Below are 27,467 nucleotides of genomic sequence, written 5' to 3' on the forward strand. Positions count from 1 at the left end.
CATTCCCTAACCTACACTTGCTATAACTAATCTGAGACATAGGTAAATCTTTGTTCACATGATCCAATCAACCATACTCTGCTGAAATAAGTGGGGTACAGAGAATAGTAAAGTTGTATTACTTGCTGAATCTATGCTTTGAAAGGGTATATAAGTTGATGAGTATCAGCAAGGTTTCCCTACACCACAGTCTATGTGCTACCATTAACACCCTACTAACAGGACATCTTGATGTAGTTTTGCACCTCAATTTAGCACTAGTCTAGTTCATACATTCAATACATCTTTTAGCTTGTCTCCTGAAAATCTTTCAGACACAGGAGAGTATTTCTTGGAAACCAATACTTTTGTGCTTCATTTCTAAGGTGAAATATCATTAACTGTGTTTTTGTACAGAATTGCATTTGGGACAGACAGTTGTTTATTTCACTATGTGACAAAATGACCAAACATCTTCTATGCACTCTGGAAGTTCGATCAAAACCACATGTATGGAACTGACAAAACTAATCTCTAGGGAAGCAGAGTTGAGTCCATTTTTGGAACCCTGAATCAATGTTGTTTAGTTATAAGAGGACACTTAAGAAGCAACTTAACAAGAAAATACTGTCCAGTAGATCCTGTCACTATTAAAGAATCAAATCAATAAGTCAATAATCAGTGGCTGGAATGGAAAATGACTTTCATATAATGAGATACAGGCATAGATGTTTTTCTTTCACCCTCCCCTATCCCTCTTCACTTGGACCAAACCCACATAGATCCTAACTCTTCCACTGTATCAGGATGAAACAGTTTATATATCTCCATTATCTGGGGAAAAAAAAAAGGGTAGCAAGGACAATTAGGTAAATAGATTTGTGGGGGACCATGGTATCAGAGATGATGCAGGGGTTTCATGACAGCTGCGGCAATTGAGGATTCAGCATGCTGAGCTCATTTATTCAGAACACTCACTCTCTATGTAGGTTACAGGCCCAGGGAGAACAGAGACAGACTACCTCAATCCTCACTGGAAAGCCTTGAAAGATTTTACAAATACAGTTTCTAATTCTCCTTCAAACAAAAAAAGAAAAGAAAGAAAAAAAAAGACCTCTTCTTCACCCCATCATTCATACAACAATCTAATTCACCTGCAATAGAAGATGACTATATCAAGAGGGTTCTTGGAAATCCTGACCAACGGTGAGCCTGCTCTTCAGAACTAAGGCACAATGTCCTTACCAAGTTACAACTCTGAATCTACCAGTGTCCTATTATATAAGCATGGGAGATATTTATAGCTGTTTATATAAATAAATATCTGGATTTACAAACAAAATCCTTATCTCCAAATCTAATTGCAGCCTTTAATTTCAAAATTCTTCCCCATTTTTTCCCAACACAAAAATTCAAAGTAGTTGCCTCACTGTACTTCCCTTCCCACTCATTAATTGGTAGGCAGCTAATAACCAGGTCAGCATCAAGAGAAAAAAAAAGAAGCAAAAGGCAAAACTGAGCCACTTATCTTTAGACAATTACTAAAGTTCCCCTCTTCATGAACTAAAAATCAAGGCATACATAAGCAACAGCAACAAAAACAAAAGATATTCTCTTTCAAATATAATTTTTCCCAAATGTGCCATGTCCAGAGATGGTAAAAGGGAAAGAAGAAAGCTTTCTATTTCTCAATTTTCCTTCAAAAATCCCAAAGTGTTCTTCCTGATTTTTAACATTTGTCAAAAATATGTGACCTTACAAAACAAAGATACAGGAAGAAGTCTGTGCTTTGTATATTAAAAAAAGTTGGGAAAAAATATAAAATTGTACATAATTTTGAAGTTTTACAATAATAAGAATACTAATGTATTTGCTTAAAAGCTTGATTTCTTTAAATAAAAAAGTTCTCTTGGAGCACTCAAAATAATTTGATATTAAAAATTTACATAACTTCAGCAACTGTATCAATTTAAATATATATATATCTGTCTGTATCTAACTTAATAAACCAAGGCTCATTATTCAGGTCAATTTAGGTATTGTGACAACTGACCCGGGTTCTAGTCAGGCTTTTCTATCAATGTTATGTTACCCTAAAAGCAAATCACTTCATCATTCTGTTTGTTTCCTTAAATGTAAAATGAGGAAGGTTGAGATAGATGATACTTCCAAAGCTCTGAACACTTATTATGATCCAAATGAAGGCTTTTTAGAGTCAATAAGGTCCTTGAATGAATTTCATATTTTCATTCTGGTAAGCAAGACATTTGAAGTTTTTGTGATTGGCAACAAAGTTCACATTTTCTAGAACAAGAATTGAATGCTATCTATCCTGTTTGGGTATATGTAGCTTTTCAGATTCTGGAAGGACGAATGCTGCTGCAATGCACTCTAGCCTTAGGAGAAATGTAAGCGAAGACAATGATTGGTGAAGAATACTTAAAAGATGTACAAAATGGAACTGGGTCCTGTAAAGTCTGGAGAAGATGTTTCTGTGGGGGACACGAAAAGGACCAAATTATTTTAGGAGGCAACTTGCAAACCAGAAAGATTATATAACGGACTTGGGGCCTATACGATCCATGTGCGCATCTTGAGGCTGCTACTTCCTAATAAGGGGCAGATTACTTTAAAATGCTGTAGGGCTCTGTAAAGGGAAAAAGGTGAATCAGGTAAGAACCAGTAAGCTCTCTGGGGGGAAGGCAGGGATGCCTATTTTTCATCTTTTTATCCCTAGTGCCTGGAAATTATTTTGTATTCAGTAGATGCTTAATGTATGATGAACTGAATTTAAGTACCTAAAGGGCTGTCTGGTATGAAAGAAACTAAGGCTTGTGCTGAATGGCCCTCCATCATGGTAAAGGAGAAAAGACCCAAAGGACTTGGCTTCAAATCCCAGCTCTTCTCATTAATCCCTATGTGACAGGGGTCAAGTCAGGTACCTTGAGTTTGGTGATTTGGTAGAGAGGCCTGGACTTAGCCTGAGGTCCCTTCCAGTTCTACATCTATTATTTTATGAACTAGGATTAATAAGTGGAAGTTTCAAAGGAGCAGATTATAGCTCAATTGAACAAAAGAATTTCCTAACTACAGCCATGCAAAAATGTAATGTTTTGCCGGCACAGGAAGTTAGTCCACAATCATTAAGAATTTATATTCAGAAAACAGATGACCATTCACAAGGCCTATTGACTGATATGAATCCTCCTTACACATGGCTTACAGATGTCCTATGTGTTGATAAATAATGGGAAACAAGGAAAGTGGGAAACCTTAGAGTAAACTTTTGTTAATCGTTTACTGGTTTATAAGTTTGGGGAAAAAAAGAATTGAAACTAATAGCTAAAATGATATTTGTGAAATCCACATACCCAATGTGTCCCCTCTCTCCATTAGCATGGGGAAGTAATAAAAAGGTGCTTATCACATTCCATAGTTTGCCTGAATACTGACTGGGCATTTTACTACAAGAAGTGCTTCAAGTAGTAAACGCAATGTCTTTGGCCCACACCACTAGAAAGGAATTAAGAAAGTATTAATATTTTTACATTTAAAATTCAGCGACTACACAATGCTCTGAGAAAGCCAATTTAGTCTGGTGTCTGAACAAAGAAGAAAACACACAGGCATCCACCTTAATTACTTACATAACTGTGCTGTCGTCCACTAAGATATCACAACCATGAGCAGGACATGAGATAGTCTGAAAAAGAGTGAATCATACATTCAAAATTCATCTTCCTATCTACACGCTCTGGATCCTTCTAAAAGATAATGGAGAGTACAAACAGAAAGGTTCAATATTTCTGCTCACTTCTTTTTATTATCTGGCACACCCAAGCACTAAGCAGAATATTAATACCAGTAGCAGGCACAAAATTTAATTTCTTTCTCCTACTTTATGGGGGTGCTCAATGGGGAAGAAGAGATAAAAGGCCAATATGCTGAATACACCCCAATTGTGAGGATCACACGGAAACCAGAAGGCTGTACAAAAAACGATGTCAAAGAAAAAAGCCCTCTCAGGTTATTTATTAGCATATTTTAAAACCACTTCTTTAGGGAGTTTGTTTATAATAATCAGGAATCATGTCCTGGGAAAACCCAAAAGTTATTTAACTCTTAAGTTTCAAGATATAAACCAGCTTTTCTTTACCTGTCCCATGCCTTCCTCCATTATTTTGGTAGTTAAATATTCGCTCCAGCACTGCATACAGAACTTATGTCCACATTCAAGGCCAGTGAAATACTGCAGCAAAAATAAAGACTGGGTTTTAGCAAATGACTTATTAGAAATCACCACAGAATATAACTTGAGATAATATTAAATTGTATTACATGTTCCTTATAGGGCCTGTACTGTCCAAAGCAGAATACAAAGGCCAAGTCCACAACCTTCTAGTGAGGAGGGGAGACTCTAGACAGGCAAACAAATTCTGTCACACAAGTGTGTGTGTGTGTGTGTGTGTGTGTATACACATAAACTGAACAAAAGGCAAAACCCAAAAATTCTTATCTCCAAATAACAAAAATCCTTTAAGTCAAAGATAGATGCTAAATTAAACAAAGATTAGTGTCACCCTCATTTGGTGCCTACTTAAATACCTGGCCTTAAGTTATCAAATAGTATGGTAAAGAAGAACAATGAAAGAAAGAGCAATAATTAAAACTACTTCAAAAACGCGTTGTAGTTAAAGTTCCAATTTTGGGTTAATGTCAAAATGAAAATCTGGTTAATGATATAATCTTCTAAAAAACAAGGAAAGGTTTGCCTGTTGAGTATTATCCCATACAGGTAAAATGACAATCTAAATTGCTGATCTTTCTTAATGTTTATTTAGAGACAAAACTAGAAGATCTTGATTTATTTTTCTTCCATAACTGAGGATTATATCTCCACAATAATGCTCACATTTAAGTAAGTGCATCAAGGTTTTCAAACTGTGTTGTTCCTTATAACCAGCCTGTGAGGGAAACAGCATGGTATGGATGATATTTGGGATTATTTTGTTTCTTTTGCTTTCATCTGTTCCAGGGAAAGCTTTATCATCTTCTGACATTCAGAAACAAAAAAAGGATTCACTGAAATGAGTGCTGGTATTGATGTTGGATTGACTTCTTACGATGACAAATAATATATATGAGGAAACACCAAAAACAAATCAAAAAACAAAACCCAAAAAACCCAACAACACCTTCCCACCCCCAGAATAAAGATATCTGGAAAAATCATTGTGTATCATACAATAATGTAGGGGGTGGAAAGTAAAGAAGACTGAAAAAAATTATATAGATTTGGGATTTTGTTTTGTTTTTTGCTTTTTGGAGGGGGGGAAGGCAGGGCAATTGGGGTTAAGTGACTTGCCCAAGGTTACACAGCTACTAAGTGTTATGTGTCTGAGGCCAAATTTGAACTCAGGTCCTCCTGACTCCAGGGACAGTGCTCTATTCGTTGTGCCACCTAGTTGCCCCAAAATTTATAGATTTGTATGTACATATAGTTGCATATCAATGTACATCAAAGCATTTGGTCCTGACTACTCCCAGTGATACAGAGGGGCTTCTATCTCCAAATTACCAATGAAAAATTGTTCATGATTTAATTTTTGTGGGTTACTTTAAGAACTGTCATGGGGACAAGAGAATACTTCTCCTTTCACCAATGATCTTTAATATATATATGTATATAGCTATGTTTCATAGTACTAACAATGATCCTATATTATCCTCATATATTTCATTTGATCCCCAAATCAATCTCATTGTGAGGTATGGTATCCCAATTCTACTTTATTCAAGCAAAACGAAGCTTAAAAGGTTAAGAGTTTTTTACCTAAGATTATACTAGTAAACAGAACAGAGGGCAAGAATTCATAAAGTTGTGATTATACAAGGTTCCTCCATGAACTAAATACTCTCATAACAGAAATGTCTCTCATTAAAAAAATTTTTTTTTCATAGATTATCAACATTGAAAATGTGTTTTTTTCTTTTTGTGAGAGAGCACAAGATCTAGGACTTCACTGGTACAGGGAGTCTCCCATTGAGGATTCTCCAAGGCTGACAGGTACCTTCTCTGCAATTTATCATTTTTGAGGGCTGCGTGGGGTACTGTCCAGGGTGGTGAGACTTAAACCCAGGTCTCCCTGACTTGAGACCTGGCTCTCTTTTCATTACGCCATACTGCAATCCCTTATACTGTTGCTTCTGGTGACAAACACAACAAACTGCACTCTGGAGAAGAGAGTGAAGCTCTGCCTGGCTGCACTACAGTTCCCCCCTGTGATGTCACCGGCAGATGCTTAGCACAGAGCCTGGCACATGGGAAGCACTTAAGTAACTGCCTATGACTTGGCAGCGAGTGCATTATCTCTGTGCTGGGATAGGGCTGGGCCTCCCTCATGTCTGGTCCTTTCTGCACCTTCCTCTGAAGCCTGGCCTTTCCCTTTGTTCTTCCTTGCCTCCAACACCTTTACACTTAGGGCTTGTATGGTCTGATCTCAGGTTTAATATCTTAGCTTGCCGGCTTCCCTAACACCTTTGATCATGTCACTAGATCCTCTTTATCATTTCTGTCACCAACTAGGCTCTATCTGTACTATAGACAGGGCAGACTAAGCAAGGATAGGCAAATCCGAAATAGGGAAGCACACAAGCTCTCACAAAGGAATATAAGCAGAAAGGGGCAGTTAAGAAAAAACATCAAAATCTTAAAAAGGTTCCATATACAACCCCTTACCTAAGACTCCTGGATGGAAACAACAATAATTAAATGGGGTCATTCTCTCTACATTTGAGGGGGGAGAAGGCCTACAGGATGGTTTTAGTATGAAGTAATTTTGTTTCTAAAAAATGAAGCGACATCTGCCAAGTAAAGCAATTCTTTCTCCTGGCTGTAGAATCATATTCAGTTTTATGGGGTTTCTGTAATATGGATATCCTTGCCTAGCTAAGAGACTTGAAAAAAAAAAACCCCAACAACAAAAAGACTGCTAGAATTTAGCAACTTAAGGTAGATGAGACATATAATAATAATATGCCTTCTCCAGTTAAAAGGTTACTTGGCAATTGGCAAGTATTGAAGGCTTCACAAAAAGGGTATTAGCCAGTTTAAAAAAGTTTCAAGTTCACAGTAGAAGGCTATCAATTGCTAAGTCTTATTATAGATGCCTTAATAATTTTTTAAAGGACACTATGGTATAAATTAAAAAAAACAAACTGATCAAGAATTTGTATAGGTAATGCCACTAACTAAAAAAGGGCTATACCGGGACAAAGCAGTGTGTGTTCAAGATGCATTCTTTTAGAATTAATATTTCAATGAACTCGTGGAATTGACTAAAACATTACTTCTGGGTCCCATTGTAGATGAGAAAGGGTTAAACCAGGCAGGCTCCTGTTTTTATTTTCAGTTATCATACTAGGAGGAATATTTAAGAGTCCAAACTTATATAACATGTTAAGAATTTCGCAATATACAGGCCATAAAATATGTTGGAAAACAGAAATAATACACAGACATATGCTGAAATTTTTTTTTTTCCCAAGACAAACTGAGGGGGGAAAGTAAGGTTTTTAAATCTACTAACTCTAATAAACTCCCTCGAGTCCACAGTATAAAGAATTCTGTCTGGTTCAGTATAGCATGATGGGTTCCAAGACTTCTAAAGCTGATGTGATTTTTAAAGGGCATGGTTTTGAGTGGCTTTAAAGTTTTAAAATACCTGGGTTTACTCATTCCTTACCTTGATAATGCCAATTTTTACATTTTAAGTATTTATCTTAACTACAGAACTTTTATAAAATATGGAAGTAGTATAAATAAGACCAAACTGTGCTCCACAAAACAATCAGGACATTAAGTCAAGAAAATTTCTTATTTAAAGACTACATGTGACTAACTTTGTCAAACCAACTTTATAGTTAATATGCAAAATAAAAGGAATTTTACATGTATGATAATGTAGGCAGAGGTTTTCCGCACATTTCAGCATTTTAAGGATTCATGCTTTTAGTAATGTAAACACTAGCCAATGACAGATTCACAAACACTCTAAAACTTATAAGTGATTTTAAAAAATAAATTATTGCTGGTAAAAAAGATGCCCTGTTTTTTGGATAAGTTTGTCCTTAGTCTGTTACTGGTTAGCTCAGCAAATCTAGTCTGAGCTCACTTCTGCAGGCTCACTTAAAGAAATTATTTTATTTGTATTTTGTGACCCAACCAGATTCTTTTTCAGCATCATTTTCTAATTGCAAATGGGACTTAACAAGATAAACTCCTAAAACATTTCAGGGGACAGCTAGGTGACACAGTGAAAGAACACTGGCCCTAGAGTTAGGAGGACCTGAGTTCAAATGTGGACTCAGACACTTGACACTTAACTAAATGTGTGACCTTGGGCAATTTATTGCCCAACTGCTTTGCCTTCCCCCCTCCAAAACAAAACACACACAAAAAAATTTCAGAAAAATACACTTATAGTCAAGAGAACACATAATTTCTTTTCTCACTGTTACCTCTAATTAGAGTTTAGTGATAAATGTTTTTCCCTGTTGAGGTTGGACTAAATGACCTCAAAGGTCCTTTCCACCTCTAAATCTATTATTCTTATGAAGAGAGTAATACTCTACTGTGATTCAATTTCACGGCTACTATAGGAAACATGAATAAAATAAGACAATGAAAATTATTTTTATAAAGAACATTTAACATGACTAAGAAACCCCAACAAAAGAGAATCGTGTTATTGTTGTTTCTGGGGGGGGGGGTGGTGTGTGATAAGAGACAACAAAGTAAACATGGGGATAAAGGACTGAAATGATAAATTCATCTGTTAATCTAAAGCTAACTTTATTTTGGAACAGTAATTCATTATGATCCAAGTAAGACCACAGTTCTAGAGCTAGAAGAATAATCAGAAGGTACCTAGTCTAATCTTCTCATTTTACAGGTGGAAAACTGAGGCACAGAGAAATTACGTGACTGTCCCAGGACCAGGTAGGAAATCGCAGAGGCTAGAGAGGGCTCTTTCCACCACACCCATATTTACATCAAAGGAACTTCTAAGTCATAGAAGTTCTAAGATTTTGGACCTCCACTTACTTATCAGAAGATGTAAGAAAGATCATTATTGTATTAAAGTAACACCAATATTCTTGAGCCTTTTTCTCCCTGGGCATATAATACTTAGCATTCTTCTCTCTTTAAGGACTGTTTTAGTTGTTAACACGTGGTTTTACATTAGAATGATTTCTATAATTAGGAAAAAACCTTTTCAGGTGGTGAATCCCAGCAATCTCCTTAACAGCTTGGTATTAAAGGGAATTTGTGTGTATTTAAGAATAAGTAATTCAGGCTATTTTAGTTAATGGGAAAGGAATCATGTGCTCTGCCTGTCAGGAAGTTTCTCCTGCTAGACATAGGAGCAGCAGCTTGTAAGAAGTTTGCTCAGTGACGGTCAAGCCAAGCCAATCTGAGCTTTGCTTTATGGTCTGCCACTCTTCTCAGATACAGTGCTGCACAAGCTCCCGGGGGGTCAGGGCTCCCACACGACTAAACAAATACTTACTGAGTTAGGGTAGTTCAAGTAGCAGATCTGACAAGGCATATCCTGGGCTGATGACCGTGTATTCATCTGGCGTGTTCGAGACTTTTTACTTGGATTAATTACATGACACTCAGCAAAGAGCTTCTCCAGGTTTCCATCAAAGTACCTGCATTATTTAAACAGAAGGGATGAGAGCCTGGCAAAATCACCCATTGAGAACTTCCTCAAAGCTGACATCACAACCAGGGAAGAATGTGTAAAAATTAAAACAGACCCAAAACATCACACTAGTAGTGAACGAACAGAATAATGGGTTGACAAGCCAATCTGGAACACAATATACAAGCTTTTTGGAACACCAGTCTTTGGAAGTGATAAGTCACTAAGATTTTATTAAAATAAACCTATAAGAACAATAAAGGACACCTATCATAGTTGCCTTTAGACAACTGTACTGACAAACCACAAATATGTTAAATTATTTCAATTATGATATTCTCTTAATAGGCTGGCCCAAATCATTAAATTAAAAATCAAATCATATCCTACAGATGTGATTCCAAAAAAGTGAAATTCAGCAATTTTAGACATACTTGTGTAAAGTGGTTCACATTTATTTCAATGATACTCATGAATAATGTTGTCCAGATTTTTTATAGTGAATAATCAATGATTTTCTTAAAAGCATATTTGAAGTTATTCACTTATTCATACATAAATTATATTTGGGAAAAAAACTTTAATTTTAAAAAGATTCTATCTTCAGCAAAAATTCTGGAAATTGTTGACTACAAATTGTATAGGCACCTGGGAAGAGGATAAGCATTTAAAAAGGGCCTACTATGTGCTGTACACTATGCTAAGTGCTTTATGAATATTAACCATTAGATCTGTGTCCATGATTCTGGAAAGTTTATGTGCAGTACACAAACTGTACATAAACAAAGACAACTTGCATAAAGTGAATAACATTATCAAGACAGACATCTAAAGGGAAAAGTACATAGGTTAAAAGTTGAGACTGAGTAAAAATAGATGGAGAGCTCCAAGTATGGCACTACTACTCCCTCTTCCCCAAGATGTTAAAAAAAAAAAAAAACAAAGATGAAGGTCTCTAAAGGGTTAGATAAATCTCTTATGAACAATCTGTAGAAAGGCCTGGACATGTAAGGAGTAGAGGGACATAGAAGAATCATGCTGGACAGTATAGAGGAGAAGGAAGGCAAGCTACAGCAGAGTCTGATGTCTCCCAACCACTATATTGTAGGAATCTTCCTTAGCCCTAACTTGTATATACTGAAATAACAAATGAGTTTCAAAAGGGCTTCAAATCTGGAGACAAGAGGACCCTGGTTTAAGTGTCATCTGTGATCCTCAGCAAGTCATATAGCCCTTCTTGGCCTCAGGTGCCTGTCTGTAAAATGGGGCTGGCCTGGAGGACTTTTAAGGTCCTTTACAGCCCCCTGTCTCTATGATTGTTGTATTGCCTAAGGATGTTATAATGAAAGGATCAAGAATATTCATTTTTAGAGTAAAATGTTTAATCAGATTTAAATGAATAAAAAGCAAGGCCTCTCCACACCAAAAGTTACAACCGTCACATATATCTGCCTATTCTATTTCTTCAAATGGCCTTTCTTGGGGCCAAAATTTTAATTTCTCATCTTCTTCCACTTTACTCTAAAAAAACTAAAAAGGCCTAAAAGCAGAGGCTATTCTTTAAGTCACAATCAACAGGGACTGCTGTTAGTAAATTATTTTTGATCATAAACTAAAGCTTATTTTCTAATTTTTAATAATTTAACTATAACAATGGGCAGGATTGGAAAGAAAACATTTTGAAATGACTTAGCTGTTAAGACATTTTTGACATGGCTGTGGAGATCACTTTAACCTTCCAAATACTATATTATAGTGGTAATATCATCTATACAAAACTGTCTCTAAGCTGCAACTTACCAAGCAATGTGAATACAAATACAGTCCCTCGCACTCAAGGAGCTTAAAATTTTGCAGGGCAGGTAATACTCAGCCAGGGACACTTTGGTCCAGAGAAAATTGAGATACCCACCTAAAACCAGTGTCAACACCGTGGATGAGTGAGAAATGCCATGAAGAAGCCAAATGCCTTATAATCTTACTGACCAATCTTGCACCAGGAAGAAGGGATGAAGAACTGTACCCTCCTCTCTTTTTATTGGAGAAGTGAGGGGCAGACTATTTGTGTAGAATGCTGTTAAGACAAGACTGCTGCCTTGTGGTTGATTTTACTCATCAGCTTTTTGTTGCTACACAGAGAGAAGCTCAAAGGTGGGAAGGAAAATGATTTGGAAATGACTGGTATTAAAAAGCATACTAAGTTACCTTAAAAACAAATGTAGAAGTAAAATGCTTTCTTAAAAACTGAATGGTAAATAGAATTATTTCATAGTAAAACTTGATCAATACAATGTTAGAGATATTTCTGAACAGCAATGGAAAAATCGAATGTTGTCTGGCCATTTCAGTCATGCCTGCCTCTTCATGATCCCATTTGGGGTTCCCTTGGCAAAGTTACTGGAGTAGCTTACCATTTCCTTCTCTAGATATTTTATAGAAGAAGAACTAAGGTAAACAAGGTTAAGTGACTTGGTCAGGGTCACAGCTAACAGGTGCTGCAGGCCAGTTGTGAATACAGGAAAATGAGTTTTCCTGACTATAAGCACAGCACAGTATTCACTGTACCACCTAGCTGCCATAAAAATAAAATACCAAACTCAAACCAAAGCAGTCACTGTAGACTCTTCTCAGATAACAAGTTACAGCTTTTCTTCCCCAAAAAGGTCGATTTTGCTTTGTAACTAGATCCAGTTGTTTCAGACAGGTGGCTTTTTTTGCAACACCTACCACCCAGGAGGCACTTTAAAAAGCAGCTGGAAGGGTTGACTTTGAGGGCACTGGTGACTAGAGACAAGGAGGACTTTGGTCACCAGTTAATGGGAACTATTATTGCAAGAAAAAGTTTGTAATGACAATAAAGATTCCATTTACATATAAACCTAGGAATAAAAAGGTCCGAAAGAACCTTCCCAAGGAAGAGCCCAAATGCTGATATGAATCATCTTGATTGTTTCACTCTTCAATGTTTCAGGTTAGAAAGCGAATGCTTTTTATGAAAGATTTAACAATGTTCAGCAGGTCTCAGAAAAAGTTTGTAACAGCAACTCCTCTCAACAACAGTAAAGAATTAGAAGCACACAAATGGGATATGTATTACTTAGAATCAAACAAGTATCAAAAGTTCTTGGACTAGGGGCAGCCAGGTAGCACAGCGAGTAAGAGCACCGGCTCCAGTGTCAGTACGACCTGGAGATCGAATCCCGGGCTCAGACACTTAGCACACACCCAGAAACACCTGGCCGTGTAACCTTGCGCAAGTTACTTAACCCTGACTGCTTAAGAAAAAAAAAAAAAAAAAGGACTAACGAGAAGAAATGCCCCCCCCCACCATAAGAGGTTTCTATTAATCAACTGCAATTACAAAAATCAAACTATCCCAAAAGGACTAGACAAAATGACAAAATTAAAGTAGGTACACTAAGCATTCATAGAACTGAAAATAAACACCAGTGAGATCATTTATAACTGAAATAATCACTAAAAACTCCCTTTTGTCAACTTAGGAGCAAAAGAACATAACAGAGAGAAGCCTAAGTTCTAAGTTATGATGTAAATTACTGAAGATCAGCAATCTATGCATTAAAAGGCAGCTCGATCTCAGGGTTAAAAAAAAAAATCAACCCCCCCCCCCAAAAAAAACCATCAACCAAAGGAGAGCTCTATAGGAAAAGTAGGTGGACAAAAATCCATAAAGGTTAGTAGTATGAAAAGCAGAAAATATCAAATAAAAAAAATCTATACCAAGATAAAAAGGACCTGAATAAATAGCTTTCAATGGATTTCAAAATACCTTCCAAATGAGCAATGTTAAAACTGCTTTTGCAGTTTTCCTACTTAAAAAAAAAATTAATTCAGTTTGGTTATTGGTGATAAAATTCCTCCTCTTCTTCCTCATCAATGTCCAGGGTGATGAGAGTCTCCTAGAGTGTTTTAAAAAAGATTATTTTAAATTTTGAGAGGGTAAATCTACATAAAAAATTAACATAAGGTACTTAAGGGAAACAAGCAAAATAGGTGGCTTAATAAACCACTAGAACCCAAATTCGTATACACAAGACTCAGATCCTGATAATTTCAACTAGGAAAAAGAGTTACAGAGAAGAGAAAGATTTCCTACACTATAAGAATACCTGGGAAATATGAAGCGCAGTTTTGGGGAGAAAGAAAAAACAGCACATTACAAAGTAAGCTGGGAAAAACAAAACATTCCATGTCCAAAGTAGATGAGAAAGGAGACTATAGCGAAACTGTGAATGTTATAAACAAAGTGTTTTTAAAAGTATATAATAAATTCAATATGTTACTTTCAAAGTTGCCTCTGAATTGCCTGTATTTTTCCTTTCTGAACTTTCTGCTCTCTTCTGTGCATTAAAAAAAAAAATCACTTCAACAACACTCTTTCTGGGCAGGACTATCCTTGGCTCCCCCTCTCCCTCCAGCATAAAGAAAAACATCATTTTGTAACAAAAAGCACAGTCGTGAAAAATAAATTTTAAAATTTGCAACATCTAAACTGGACACCTTGAGTCAATTATCCCTTTTGTTAGGAGATAACATGCTTTATCATTGGTCCATGGGAGTTAATGTATTGATCTGAGTTCTTAAAGTCTCTCAAAGTTGTCTTTACAATGTTGGTGTTACCATATAAACAATTTCTGCACCTCTGCTTATACTTCACTCTGCCCCAGTGTTCATTACAAATTTACAGGGAAAACACCCACCATTTCTTATTGAATAAAATACTCTATTACATTCCTACATCAAAATCAGTTCAGCCATTCCCCACACTTGACGTCTCCTCCCTTCTATTCGGGTCACGAAAAACTACCATATTTTTGTACACATTCTTTCCTTTGGTCTCTTTTTGGCATAGACACAGTCTCAAAAACAAAAACAATAATAAATTTATCCAAGAGATGGAAGTAAACATGCTTCAAAGGTCTGGGAACTCAATGTATCTAAGGATTACTGAAAATCCCAGGGCTATAAACAAGGTTGGACTTGTAAAAAGTAGGATGTTCAAAGGTATATTTAAGAGTCAATGTGTTAATAATAAGTGTGTTTTCATGATGAAAAATTGAAACATGTCAAAATCTTTTAATTCCAGGTCTAATTGTAGAAAGCAAATGATTGCAGCAGGACATAACTGAATATTAAATTGTAAAGCCAGGTAAGAAGTTGTAATGACAAATTTAATTTTTTACTTAGGTCAAATCTTTCTGAACACTAACACATAATGCTGCAAGTCTCGACAAGTTGGTTGGTTTTGCTTTAGAATTCAACTGGAGGAGGGGTCATAATGAGAAATAATTATGGTATAAAAACAAAAGGTACCAACAACATTTTGAAAAGAATGCAAATGACTCCCCAAGTGAATCTGAGCCTATGGAGCTCCTGGAACACCACCAGAAGTTTCTTTTAGATAGTTAACTAATATCCATTAAAAAAAAAAAAAAGGTTGTAAAATTTAAGTATGAATAACTAGAATAACATTACTTTCACACCAAAAAAAAGTTCAAGTTGCTGACCACCTAAATAAAATCTGATTTTATTTGCAGAGTAGACCCAGAGGCCCACTAAGCTCTGCAATTCACCAGCTATGTTGCTTGCACAAGTTAGTTACCCATAAGATCCATTTCCTAATTTGTAAACTGAAGAAGTTAGACTAAATGTTTTCTAATATTCAAAACCTAAGCACCTACTACTAGATACAGACATCCACAGTTGAAAGACGCAAAGACAAGAAAGAGTACTATCTATCCTGTAAGAAGATCAGGAACAATGAAGTACAGATGTCCACAAATTCTAAGAATAAAGAACTACTATGCTTGGTGTGGACAGAACAACAGATAACTGATTAAGCTAGAAGAGATGAGATATATACCTCTTAAAACATCTCTTAAAAACCTGCCATCAAATCTGTAGGGTTAATTGTCCCTTATTGATAGACAAGTGGTCTAAGGACATGAACTATCAGCAATCCTATTAAAAACTGTTCAAATTCACCAAGGCTCAGAGGAATACAAATAAAACAACTTGATGATTTTACCTAATACCCATCAAATTAGCAAATATATAAAAAACGTGAAAACTCATAGGAGGAGGTGTGCTATAGGAAAACCAGACACACAAATGCATTATTAGTAGAGCTGTGAACTGGTTCCACTGTTCTGGAAAACAATTTGGAATTGTAAGAAAAATTACTAAATTGTACTGTCTGGTCTAGAGAGAGATTACTCATGGCAACACATCCCCTTCCCCTATTTTATACACACACAGCGACATTATTTTTGATAATAGAAATAACAGACAAAAATGTGCTCAACAATTAGAGGATGGCTGAAGCATCATAATGAAGAATTCAGAGAAAATGGTGACATTTTTATGAAATGATACGGAAAAAGCAAATACAAAAGCTAATTACAATGACAAAGTCAACAATGAGAGGCAACAAAACTATGGCCAAGAACAATTGGTCAGTATTAATACTATATTACCAAAGTTAAAGGGCACATCCCTCCTTTCTCTTAACAAATGATAAATTTTTTAAGGAAAGTATTTTGTAGAGGGTTTTGAACATTGGGAGCACTTACTCCCTATACAGCACTAAAATTATTGAAGGGTAATTGTCATTAAACCTAAAATTGCCTAAAAATGCTATGCACACAAAAATATACTTCAATTTTGTCCTCAAGCAGGACTCCACAATTCTTTGGAATTCTTGGAATCCTATAGTTCCCCAAAATTTATCTTTTACAAATGTGGGACTTAAAAAAACTCTCGCTAAAACAAATACATGGATCAGAAGCATAAAAATATTGATGAGAAGTGACATTATTTTTTTTAATCAAGAATGAGAGTTGGATTTCTAAACTGACCATTTTTCAATTACTGATAAAATTACAGCATATTACTGAAGAGATGACTGTAAATATCCCAGAGCCTGCAGGGATTCATCCACAGGTCATTTCAGATAAGATGGGATTAGTAAACTGGTAGATCAGAGGGAATGCATTTATAGCTCACTGAGATTTTAGCAAAGCAAGTGACAAAGCTTCTAGAGCTAATGTGGGAAAGATAGAAAGATGTGTGCAAGAACAAAGTGCAATCAGATGGATCCAAGAACTAGTTCCCACAGTCAAACCCAAGTGTGGTAATTCAATGTTTTGGTATCAACTTGGAAGTGATCAGTCCCCTGTACTAAACATTTTTATTAGTGACATGGGTAATGGCATAGATTTGTAAAATGCTCATGAAATTTATACATGGTAGGATGTGGAGGAGATAGCTAGCACATTGCATTAGAGCCTGGATTTAAAAAGATCTTGCCAGGATACAAAACATACTGAATCAAACAAGATAAAATTTAATGCAGAAAAATGTTAAATATAACACGATGGTTGGGAAAAAAAAAAAATCAATGTCCCAAATGCAAACCAGTAAGAGGGGTGAGGGTGAATAGCTAGATAACAGCAGTTTTGTTGAAAAATCTCTGGGAAGTTTGGCGAACTGCAAGCTGAATGAGTCAACACAAGCTTCCTCTAACAGGCCACACAATATGCTCTTTTCCACATGTTGGAAACCCACCTTTTCTAAGAGTTTGTATCTATCACACACACCCCTCCCCAACACATTCTCTAGTACCTAATCCCACTGCCCTACAAAGAAATCTACAGCAGTGTTCTATAGCCTTTCTCTACACTATCAGTACTTTTGCTGAAGGTCCCATATCCAATGCTATGCCCCAGTCCTACAATTAGGAAAAAAAAATGGAATAAAACGAACAATTCTAATTACAAAGTGGAATAGAAAGAATACTCTACATAAAATCACAAATCACATATGTACAATTTGTTTTCCTTTGGAGAATACAAAATAAGCTCAACATGCAACTTTCAAAGTTGTCTTAGTTGTCTGCATTTCCTTCCAATCAGTATCCAAAATTAAGGATCTATTCTGAAATAGATTGGACAGGGCACAATGTATTTAGTCTCATGGAATCAAAATGTTCCTAAGTCATGTAAGCCACTGCTTAAAAAGAACAACAATCAAAAACTGAACTTGTCCGTGTAAATTATACCAAAAGATTTAATTGAAAAAAACAAAACAAAACAAAAAAAACACCTCAAACTCATCCATTTTATAAAATTTATTTTACAAATTCTATATAGTCATGATTAAGTCTCTCATTATTTCCTAAAGATTTTTTTTCCTTAAAAAATATACCGTGTTCCTATTTCCCTCTGAATAATTAAGAGACGTGCAGTACACGTAGGAGCTTATCAACTGACAAAACCAGAGAACAAGGGATAGACAAGTGTCATCTGAAGCAACATTTATAAATCTGGTCATGCACGATATAAGAACTCAGACGAAATGGGATCATCATGTCCTAAGTGAAGAACTTTGAGAAGACTCACTGAATAAAAGCCAGACCATGCTTTATTGGTATTCCCTTAAGCATCAGTAGCAATTGTTGCTGTCACGTTAAGTTTCTACTATGGCAAACTAGCTGCTAAGAATAGCTACAGTAACAAGGGGGGTGGGTAGTGCTTTACAAGTTAACAAACTCAAAAGAAATGCTTAAATAAAAAAGAACTGACCAAGATTCCTTTTTTGACACTTCCTGAGCCTATGAACAATATCTCATCACCACCTGCAAACTACTGGAATCCACTGCAAAGTCATGGGAGACTTCCCCCAAAACATCTGTTGGTTTTAAAATGATGGCCCTGTGGGCACAAAGAATTTTCTTTTTTACAGTAACTATGGTTCTCAGTTATGGATAGATCACCTGCACAAAGACAAGTAGATTCTAGTGTGTTACAACAGCAAAAAAGGTTTTTTTCACCACAGGGGGCCTGTTTTTCAAGGCAGGTAAGACAGCTCTTGAGTTAAAAACAAAATTATTTTTTAAAGCACCTAACCCAATTTTTCATAGCAAAACAGCTTGAACTAGCTCTTCCTAGTCAGAGGAGCATGAAGAGCAATTCTCATTTCCCTTTGGGAGCTAAGCAAGGGTGCCTCTTTATTTCAAACACTTTGGAGAGGAAAGAATTCCAGCCAAATCTTTTACATGCAGCCATTAGCACAATTTGGTGGGTTAAACCCATGCAGAACAGCCCTGACTTTTCTCCAGAGAAAATAATGAGGGGTTAGTAAAGTAGATTGAACCTTACGGGCAAAAAAATTTTCAAATTTAGAACAAGTCTATCAAAAATAAGTGATTTAAATTGAGGGGGAGAATGGAGAAAATGGTTCCTCATCATGAGGGGGTCTTCAAAAAGAGAAAGGATGACCACTTATTGAGGATGCTGTAGATTACCAGTCTGATAAGGGTTCTAGTCGAAGGATTTTAAGGTCCCCTTGGACTCTGAGCTTCTGCCTCTCCAATGGTTCCCAATTTTTAAAGAAGTGATAGGGGTCACCATGCAACAGTTTAAGCATCTGGTTTTGGATCTTCCCTATATTCTCTTCCCCTTATTTGTAGTCACAAAGCTGTCAATGTGGTATCTTACCTTTCCATCAGCTTCTCTTTATCCCAATTGAAATGGCTAAGGAGTATTCTTGTGATAGTTGCTGGATTCTAAAGGAGGGAAAGAAGTCACATTAGAGTAATACCATTTCAATGACATTCAGTGAACTCTTTGCTGAATGTCTTTGTATCCCTTGTGACTAGCACAGTACTCGGCAAATAGGAGGTACGTAAAAAATGCTTGCTGAATGAATGAATCAAGTACTGGAGAAAAATATCCTAACAGTACATCTTCCCCTTTCTTTTCCTGAAATGTGCACCTGTCTCCTTTCTAGATATCGAGAGATACAAAATTTAGATAAGACTCCCTACTTTCAAGGACCTAAACTCTTAATTGTAAGATCAAGCAGGGAAAAAAAATAACGCTGCATTATTATACAAAAAAGACTGAAGTGGATTCTAGAAGATATTGACAACTTGGAAAATTCTTACTACAAGTCAAGTAGAATTAAAACAAGCTGAAACAGATTAATAAGGCACTTAATAAATGCTTGTTAAGTCAAATTTTTATTCATTTCTATCAGAATGTTTAACATTTTCCATGTACATACACCATCAATTTTAGTTCTAATAAAAGTTGCATTTGAATGCACTGTATTTTTTTTATGGTGAATCAAAGTCAAGTTAAAACAACTGAATTTATTTCAGAAACATCTGTAACAAAAAAAAGTTCAAGGTGATCCTTTTACTTGTAAAATCACACTGATATATTATTGCTACAAGCAAAGTATTAAGACAACAGCAACAAACACTTATTAAGTACCTTTTTATATGGGGAAGAAGCAGCAGTGTTTACAAAAGATAAAAATGGCTGTCCCCAGTACTCAAGGATGCTACCTTCTCCTAAGGGGCAGATAAAACATGTAGGCAAAAAGAAGTATGATATAAGCAAAGAGTGACAGGGACAAAGAAGAGACCATTTTCAACCATGAAATAATCTCAAAAGTTTTAGCAACCCATCTATCTGTTCCCTTGGTGAAAGCAATATAAATCTGCTTATCTTGCAAAATTTTGATGAATTTGTTATTCACAAAACCAGAATTATTAGATATAAAGACATTCTTTGGGAAAGCAACAACTGAACTGGGTTTTAAAGGACAGGAAGAATTTAACAAGCTAAAAGGAGAAAAGGGCAGTGAGCAAAGTGAAGTATTCTAAAAGTAAGCATCTAGCAGTGAAAGACGGAAGAGAACAGAAGCAAAATGTGGTTAAAAATTCAGTTTGGATAGAGCAACAAGTAACCTGGAACAGAAAAATGTGACACGAGAATGGAAAGGTGCAGGCTGACCCTTAGGGCAGGCAAAGGGTTTTGGACTTGACTGGGCAGACAGTGCAAAGGGAGTATCAGATGCATGCATTAGTGACTCACTACCATGACTATGGGGTAAAACAATGGATTGAAAGAACAATCAGAAAGGAAAAAGCTGAAAACCACTCAAGTGAGTGAAAATTAAGGGTTGTTCTAGGGTCATGGCAGTGAAAATATAAAGAAAATGTGGAGAAATCAATAAAGCATTTATTAAGTGCCAATTATATGTCAGGCATTATTGCCAGGCACTGGAGATACAAGTACAATGAATGAAATAACCACTATGCAAGGAAGCCTACATTTTAAGGAGATATCAAAAGCATATATAAATGTAAACTATATACAAATATAGACATAAAATGAACGAACACAAATGTGAGATGCCAAACCTTAGTGCATGCAGTTTCAAGTCACAGAGTTTAAAACAGTAGCGAAGACTTCTGGGGCACCAACAATAGCAGAGAGAAGAGAGCTACAGTATTTGGGAAGGAAGGAAGAGTGCAAGAATAGGCAAGGCTTATCAAGATGATGGTGCTTGAGCTGCATCTTTAAAAAGAGACTGAACTGAGGTGGAAGCAAGAAGGGAGTGCATTCCAGGTATGTTCTATATCCAGTACAAGGCCAGGTGAAAGGAAATGGGAGTATCCAGAGGGAGAGGGCCAGTCTGGTTGTATACTTTGGTGGCTCGAGAGAGTAAAATCCAGTGCAGCTGGAGAGATAGGTTAGAGTCAGGCTGAAGAGCTTTAAATGCTAAAGAGAGGAGTTATTTTACTTTAGAAGCAACAGAAAGCCAGGAGGAAGGTTATTATGAACATGGGAACAGAGTCTGATCTCTCATTCCATACTCAAAAGAATTTTTTTTAAATTCTGTAGTCCTGTAAAGCTTCATGAAAGGAAAAAACATTTTATTTTATTTAGGGAGAGATGAGCTCAATTTTGAAAAAGTTCAATTTTAAAGGGCTGTTAGGTAAGGCATACCCATATGATGTGGAAAATGTTGGAACTGTCCAACTGATAGCCAAGTAAGACTTCAGAAGAGAAATAAGAGGCAAAAATTTGACCATTATCCAAATGGTGTGTGTTAATTGAAACCAAAAGAAGAGGAAAAAGTTCAAAGACATGTCCTTGGAGGGATACCATTATTAAGGGGTCAGGAAGAGGATGAAGAGCCAGAAAGGAGAAAGAAGGGATAGTCAAGAGAGATAGGAAACACATAAGATTATGGGGTGTCTAAAGGCAAGGTGAAGACTGGGAAGGCATAAGCAGTGTCAAGTTAGGAAAGGTTAAGGAGAATGAAAGGCCGTTTGGGTTTGGCAATTATGCTAACAGTCTTCCCCATATAGTTGGGTGGTTTGCTATAGACAACCAGGGATCTCTACCCTAATGGTAAACATAATTCCATAAATAATACTACAAAGATGAGCTCAATAGACCTTTCTTTCCATGTTCCTGAAGATGGCTCATAGTACCAGCATTTTAATATTCTAGATATGAACAATTTCCCAAAGAAAAGTTTTTACTAAGGGGCTTTCCTTTGGGATCTATCCATATCACTTTTCATATCCATTACTTGTGAAACTGACAGGGAGGGCATTACAAAGATGAGAGCCAGCATGGTGTAGTAGACAGAACTCTAGGAACACTTTGTGCCTCAGTTTCCTTACCTGAAAAATAGAAATACTTCTATTATTTCATTTCCACAGTGATATTGTAAGAAAAGTGTTATATCAATACTAGTTTTTATTATTACTACTAGTTAATTCTCCCCATTTCTCTCAGAACCCTGGACAGCCAAGTTCTCTCACCACCAAACAAAATCGAGAAAGGAGGAATGAAGGTTTATACTGTCATTTTTTCCCTAAGGTGAGCTTTTTCCCTTGCTAATTATTCACTTGCTCTTACAGACTTACTAATCTGTTCCCAAGTCTCTTAGCATAGCATTCTCTTTTAAAAAAACAAAACAAAAAAAACCAAGCAATTTTAATGGCCACTATCAAGAGTTAATTATGAAATGTTGCCTGACTCTAAACCAGAAGCTTTTATGAGCCTACAATAAATATGAAATGCCTGTATTTCCATTCTCCACACCCTCTCCTCTACATATTTATAGTTATAACAAGAATCTTATGGAATATTTTCTTAGGCAACTGTTCTAATTCTTTTAAGGGTTTTTTTTTTGTTTGTTTTTGCGGGAGGAGGTGTGGAAATAGAAATACTACAACTTCTCACTTTATAGATTAGGAATCTGAGGCCCAGAGGTTAGACGAATTTGCCCAAAGTTACACAGAGATACTTGAATCCTTGCTCTGATTTCAAATTCACTTATCTTTTTACTATACTACACAGGAGTGAAGCAGTTTAGTGTTGTGGTCACTGAAGTGAAACTCTTGCAAAATTACAAACTTCAATGTGTCAGAAGGGGATACCCCGAGGACAGCAGCTTATCCTCTTTCAGAGTATTTCTAGAACTTTCAACAAGCAATTTAAATCTCCCACAAGCCTTTGCTTTCAGCAACTCTGCTCACATCCTTGCCTTGACCTTCTCTCTAAACCTTCCTATTTCAAGAATCAGTCACGTAGGGCTCACAGATGAGGTACAGTTAAATTACTCAACAGTTTCTATGCTAATCCAGGAAAGGAAAAGATGTCTTTTTTTTTTTTTTTTAAAGCACATTCATTTACCTTTCCTGAATACCTGCAGTAGATACTTGTGTAGTGTTATGTGCTACATAGAGAGCGAAACACACATATCATTGTATCTTTCTAATCATATACACTTCTTGAATGCCTTGTCCTTGTCTTCCACAGCTGACATTAAAAGAACAATTCTCAATTTGGAAAAAGATTAAGAACCTGAGTATACAGACCTTTCACACTGTTACTGTTACTAATAGACCAAATGAAACCAGGAGGCCTCTTGCATTTGGGAAAATAAGCTAACCCCTTCCTCTACCCCCCCTCCCCCAGGGCAGTCAGGTAACACAGATAAAGTCCATGGACTCAGTAACATTGTTTCATTTACTAAATAATTACCAGCAAACAAACTTATTTTGGACAAATATTAAAAAAAAATCTAGTGATAGCTGTTATCACATGACAAAGTAAACAGATAAAATTGGATCTGAAATGAATTTGTAAGCATATTTGATACCTGAAAAGTCAGAAATTACTTTCTCTCAAATTAGTTCTTGAAATCTAGTTAACTCGATATGGTATGCTTGTTTAAGGCCCTATCTTAAAGCTCTTCTAATCTATGTTCCAATTGAATATGCTTTATGGATGGGTAGTGAAGTGCTAACACTTCAAAACAATTGTTCCTGTTTTTAACCATTTGGAAACATTTCCCAAAATCCTTAAGAGTGGAGGGTACCTTCACCAGTCAGACTGGCTAAGATGACAAAACAGGAAAATGATAGATGTGGAAAAATTGGAACATTAATGCATTGCTGGTGGAATTGTGAACTGATCCAACCATTCAAGAGAACAATTTGGAACTATGCCCAAAGGGCTATAAAAATGTACATACCCTTAGACCCAGCAATACTACTTCTAGGGCTGTATCTCAATTAAAGATGATACAAGTGGGAGAAGGACCCATATGTACAAAAATATTTATAGCAGCTCTTTTTGTGGTGGCAAAGAAATGGAAATCAAGAGGATGCCCATCAACTGGGGAATGGCTAAACAAGTTGTGGTATATGAATGTAATGGAATACTATTGTGCTATAAGAAATGAGCAGCAGGCAGACTTCATAATAATCTGGAGAGACTTATATAAACTGATGCTGAGAGAAGAGAACAGAACCAGGAGAACTTTTTACACAATTATAGACACATCCTATCTGTGACGACTATGATAGACTGGACTCAGATAACTCCAAAAGACTCATGATGGAAAGGGATATCCATCCACATCCAGACAAAGAACTACAGACTCTGAATGCAGATTTAAGCAAACTACTTGCTCTCTCTCTCTTTTGTTTTGTTCCTTCTTTCTCTTTCTTCATTCCATTGGCTATAATTCTTCTTTACAACTTGACTAATGTTTAATGTGAAGGTATTTGTAGAACCTATTATGAGATTGTATGCAGTTATTGGGGGGGGAGAAAATTTAGAACTCAAGGGATTATGGAACTGGATGTTGCAAAAACTACAAGCAAATAAATTTTTAAAAAAGAGTGGAGGGTACCAAGAACACATTATTTGGGCTAGGGGAGGAAGGGGGAGAAATACATCCTGGTTTTATTACATCAGGTAGACTACCGAAAGGGGAATTTGTTGAATATTTTTCTGACTTGATAAATGACAACAAGCATACTTATATGGTTCCTCTTTCTTAGTGTGTTTTTTTCTATGGAAATGAAAGGTACAATTTACAAGCACATCTGAATCAGTTTTTACTAAGTTAACAGTTTGGCCATGGGAGTCTTTGCTTGACAATAAACAGGGAAACGGGCAGAATGACTTCCAAATTAACATTAGGAACATTTTAAGTCAGAGTAACAACTGAATATTGACTATATAATCCAGGCTACCTGAAAGCTAATTGACCTGCAAATCGACCAGCATTAGCTAAAATGGCATTATCATTTCTGTGTTATAAGTAAGGAAATTCAGGCTCCCAGATGTTGAGTGACTCGTCCATGGTCATGGTGTTATACACAGTAGTGGAACCCAGGTCATTCTAAGTCCAGCACTATAGTCATTAATGTCAGGATGTGAAAAGATAATAGAACATTAAGGGTAGGTTTGTCTACTGAATAAGAATTCCCTCCCTCCACAACATGTGACAAATTGTTACCTGCCAGTCTTTGCCTACAGACTCCAAATGCAGGGACTCAGCTCCACTTCTGAATAACTCCAATTATAAGGAAATTTTTCCAAACTTCTCAAGTCTAAATCTGCCTCTTTGCAACTTCTACCTGAAGTTCTCATCAAAAATCAAACCTACTTTGAGAAGCAATGAGAGGTGGAGAAAAAAACAGAAGCAAAAAACGGAGAAGACTTGGCCCTCAAAGAGCTAATATTCTATTGGCTGAAGACAATGAGCACCTATGTATGTATGTGATATAAAGAAATATTACTGTGCTACAAAAAAATTATGAAATACAATGTATAGGAAGAATGATGTAGAGTGGAGTAGTAAGAGCCAAGAAAATGGCATATACACAATGACTACAGCATTACATGTGGAAAGAACCATTAAAGCAGAATTAAAAGTGTGTTGTAAAATTACAAAGACCTAGTATGGCTCAAAAGACAAGATATGAGAAGACACTGCCACCTGATCTGTTGGCAGAGGTGAGAAGTTCACAAATATTGGTCAGGAACATATTTTCAGGCTTTTAAAATGCATTAATCAGTTATGATTTTTTCTTCTTAAAAATTATGTTATTTGGGGTGACTCTCTTGAGAAGGATATTGAGGAAAATTACAGTGATAAAAAAAAACGTTACACACACACACACACACACACACACACACGTTCAAAAAACAAACTGGAAATTCTGACAAGCAGAGGTTTTGAGTGAGAAAATTCCAGAATGGAAGAGGGAGTGTTATTCAATAAAAAGCAAGCCAGCCATTTTGCAGAGTAATGTATAGTAAAGCAGGAAAAGGGAGTTTAACAACGTTGAAGGAGTTAACTGGTATTTACTAAATACTGAAGTGTTGCATTCAGACCTGTGCTTAAATGAAGGAATATCACTCTAGCAGCTGTTAGGATGATGGCTTGAAAAGACAGACACTTGAGTCTGGAAGAATAATTAGGAAGCTATTGGTAAAAGGTGATGAGGATTTGGATCCAGAGAGTTGGATATGTATGTTGAGCAACTGCCTGCCTTTCCTTCAAGTGGGTTTGGTTAGGATACTATTATTAGACTATGTATTGTTTCGTGCAGGCAGGGACTGTCTTTTTGTTTGTATGTATATCCTTGGAATTTATTATAGTGCCAGGCATTGATACATTTTCTTCTGGACTTGAACTGATTTCAGTAATCAAGCCAGAGAGTGGAGGGTCTTGTATTGATTAGACAATAGAAAACGACATGATACTGTTATCATATCTGTGCATCCAAAATAAATAAATGAATAAACATTATGCTATACATACAATTGCACGTTACAGACAGACAGACACACATACACACAAAGTATTTGACACTGGTAAAAAGGATGATTTGGAGAGAGATGGAAGCAGGGAGATTAATGAAGTTTCTAAACTATAGGATGGTAGAGATAGAAATGAGAAAGATGCAAGAAATATTGATGAAATGAAATCACTAGTACTTGTTAAGTTATTTGCTATGAGGAGTGAAAAGCAAGAATAACCAAGATATGACATCCAAGTTTCCAGCCTGGGGAAATGTTTCAGCAGAGATCAAATGACCAACGAGGTCAGTTTCTACCATGTTGATTTTGAGATGCTAGAGAAACAAACAGTGAGAGATACAATATTGGAACTCAGGTCTATAGCTACAAAAAGTGATTTAAGAGTCAATGGCATGAGGGGCGGCCAGGTAGCACAGCGAGTAAGAGCACCGGCTCCAGTGTTGAGAACACCTGGAGATCGAATCCCGGGCTCAGACACTTAGCACCCACCCAGAAACACCTGGCCGTGTAACCTTGAGCAAGTTACTTAACCCCAATTGCTTAGGGGCGGCCAGGTGGTTCAGCGAGTAAGAGCACCGGCTCCAGTGTCGGGATGACCTGGATCAAATCCGGGCTCAGATGCTCAGCACCACACCCAGAAATAATAACTGGCCGTGTAACCTTGAGCAAGTTACTTAACCCCAATTGCTTTAAAAAAAAAAAAAGAGTCAATGGCATGGGGGCAGCTAGGTGGCACAGTGAGTAAAGCGCTGGAGTCAGGAGGACCCAAGTTCCATTGCGGCCTCAAACACTTAACACCCACACACACACACACACACAAAAA

The 27,467-nt window shown here is 36.5% G+C and overlaps 1 protein-coding gene across 1 annotated transcript in view; it reads right to left on the reverse strand.

The window, feature by feature from the left end:
• The window catches only part of ARIH1 (ariadne RBR E3 ubiquitin protein ligase 1), an 81,505-nt gene that overhangs the window by 19,538 nt on the left and 34,500 nt on the right, over positions 1-27,467 (reverse strand). The window contains exons 2-5 of the mRNA XM_069071236.1: positions 19,208-19,275; positions 9,552-9,696; positions 4,136-4,228; positions 3,627-3,682 (exon numbers count right to left, since the gene is read on the reverse strand). Coding sequence (XP_068927337.1) covers positions 3,627-3,682; positions 4,136-4,228; positions 9,552-9,696; positions 19,208-19,275 — 362 coding nt within the window. The remainder of the gene's footprint in view (positions 1-3,626; positions 3,683-4,135; positions 4,229-9,551; positions 9,697-19,207; positions 19,276-27,467) is intronic.

This window comes from Petaurus breviceps, unplaced genomic scaffold, assembly GCF_028583685.1.
Source record: "Petaurus breviceps papuanus isolate PSGF00001 unplaced genomic scaffold, PetGlider_PUasm1.0 90825, whole genome shotgun sequence".
Classification (NCBI taxonomy): domain Eukaryota; kingdom Metazoa; phylum Chordata; class Mammalia; order Diprotodontia; family Petauridae; genus Petaurus; species Petaurus breviceps.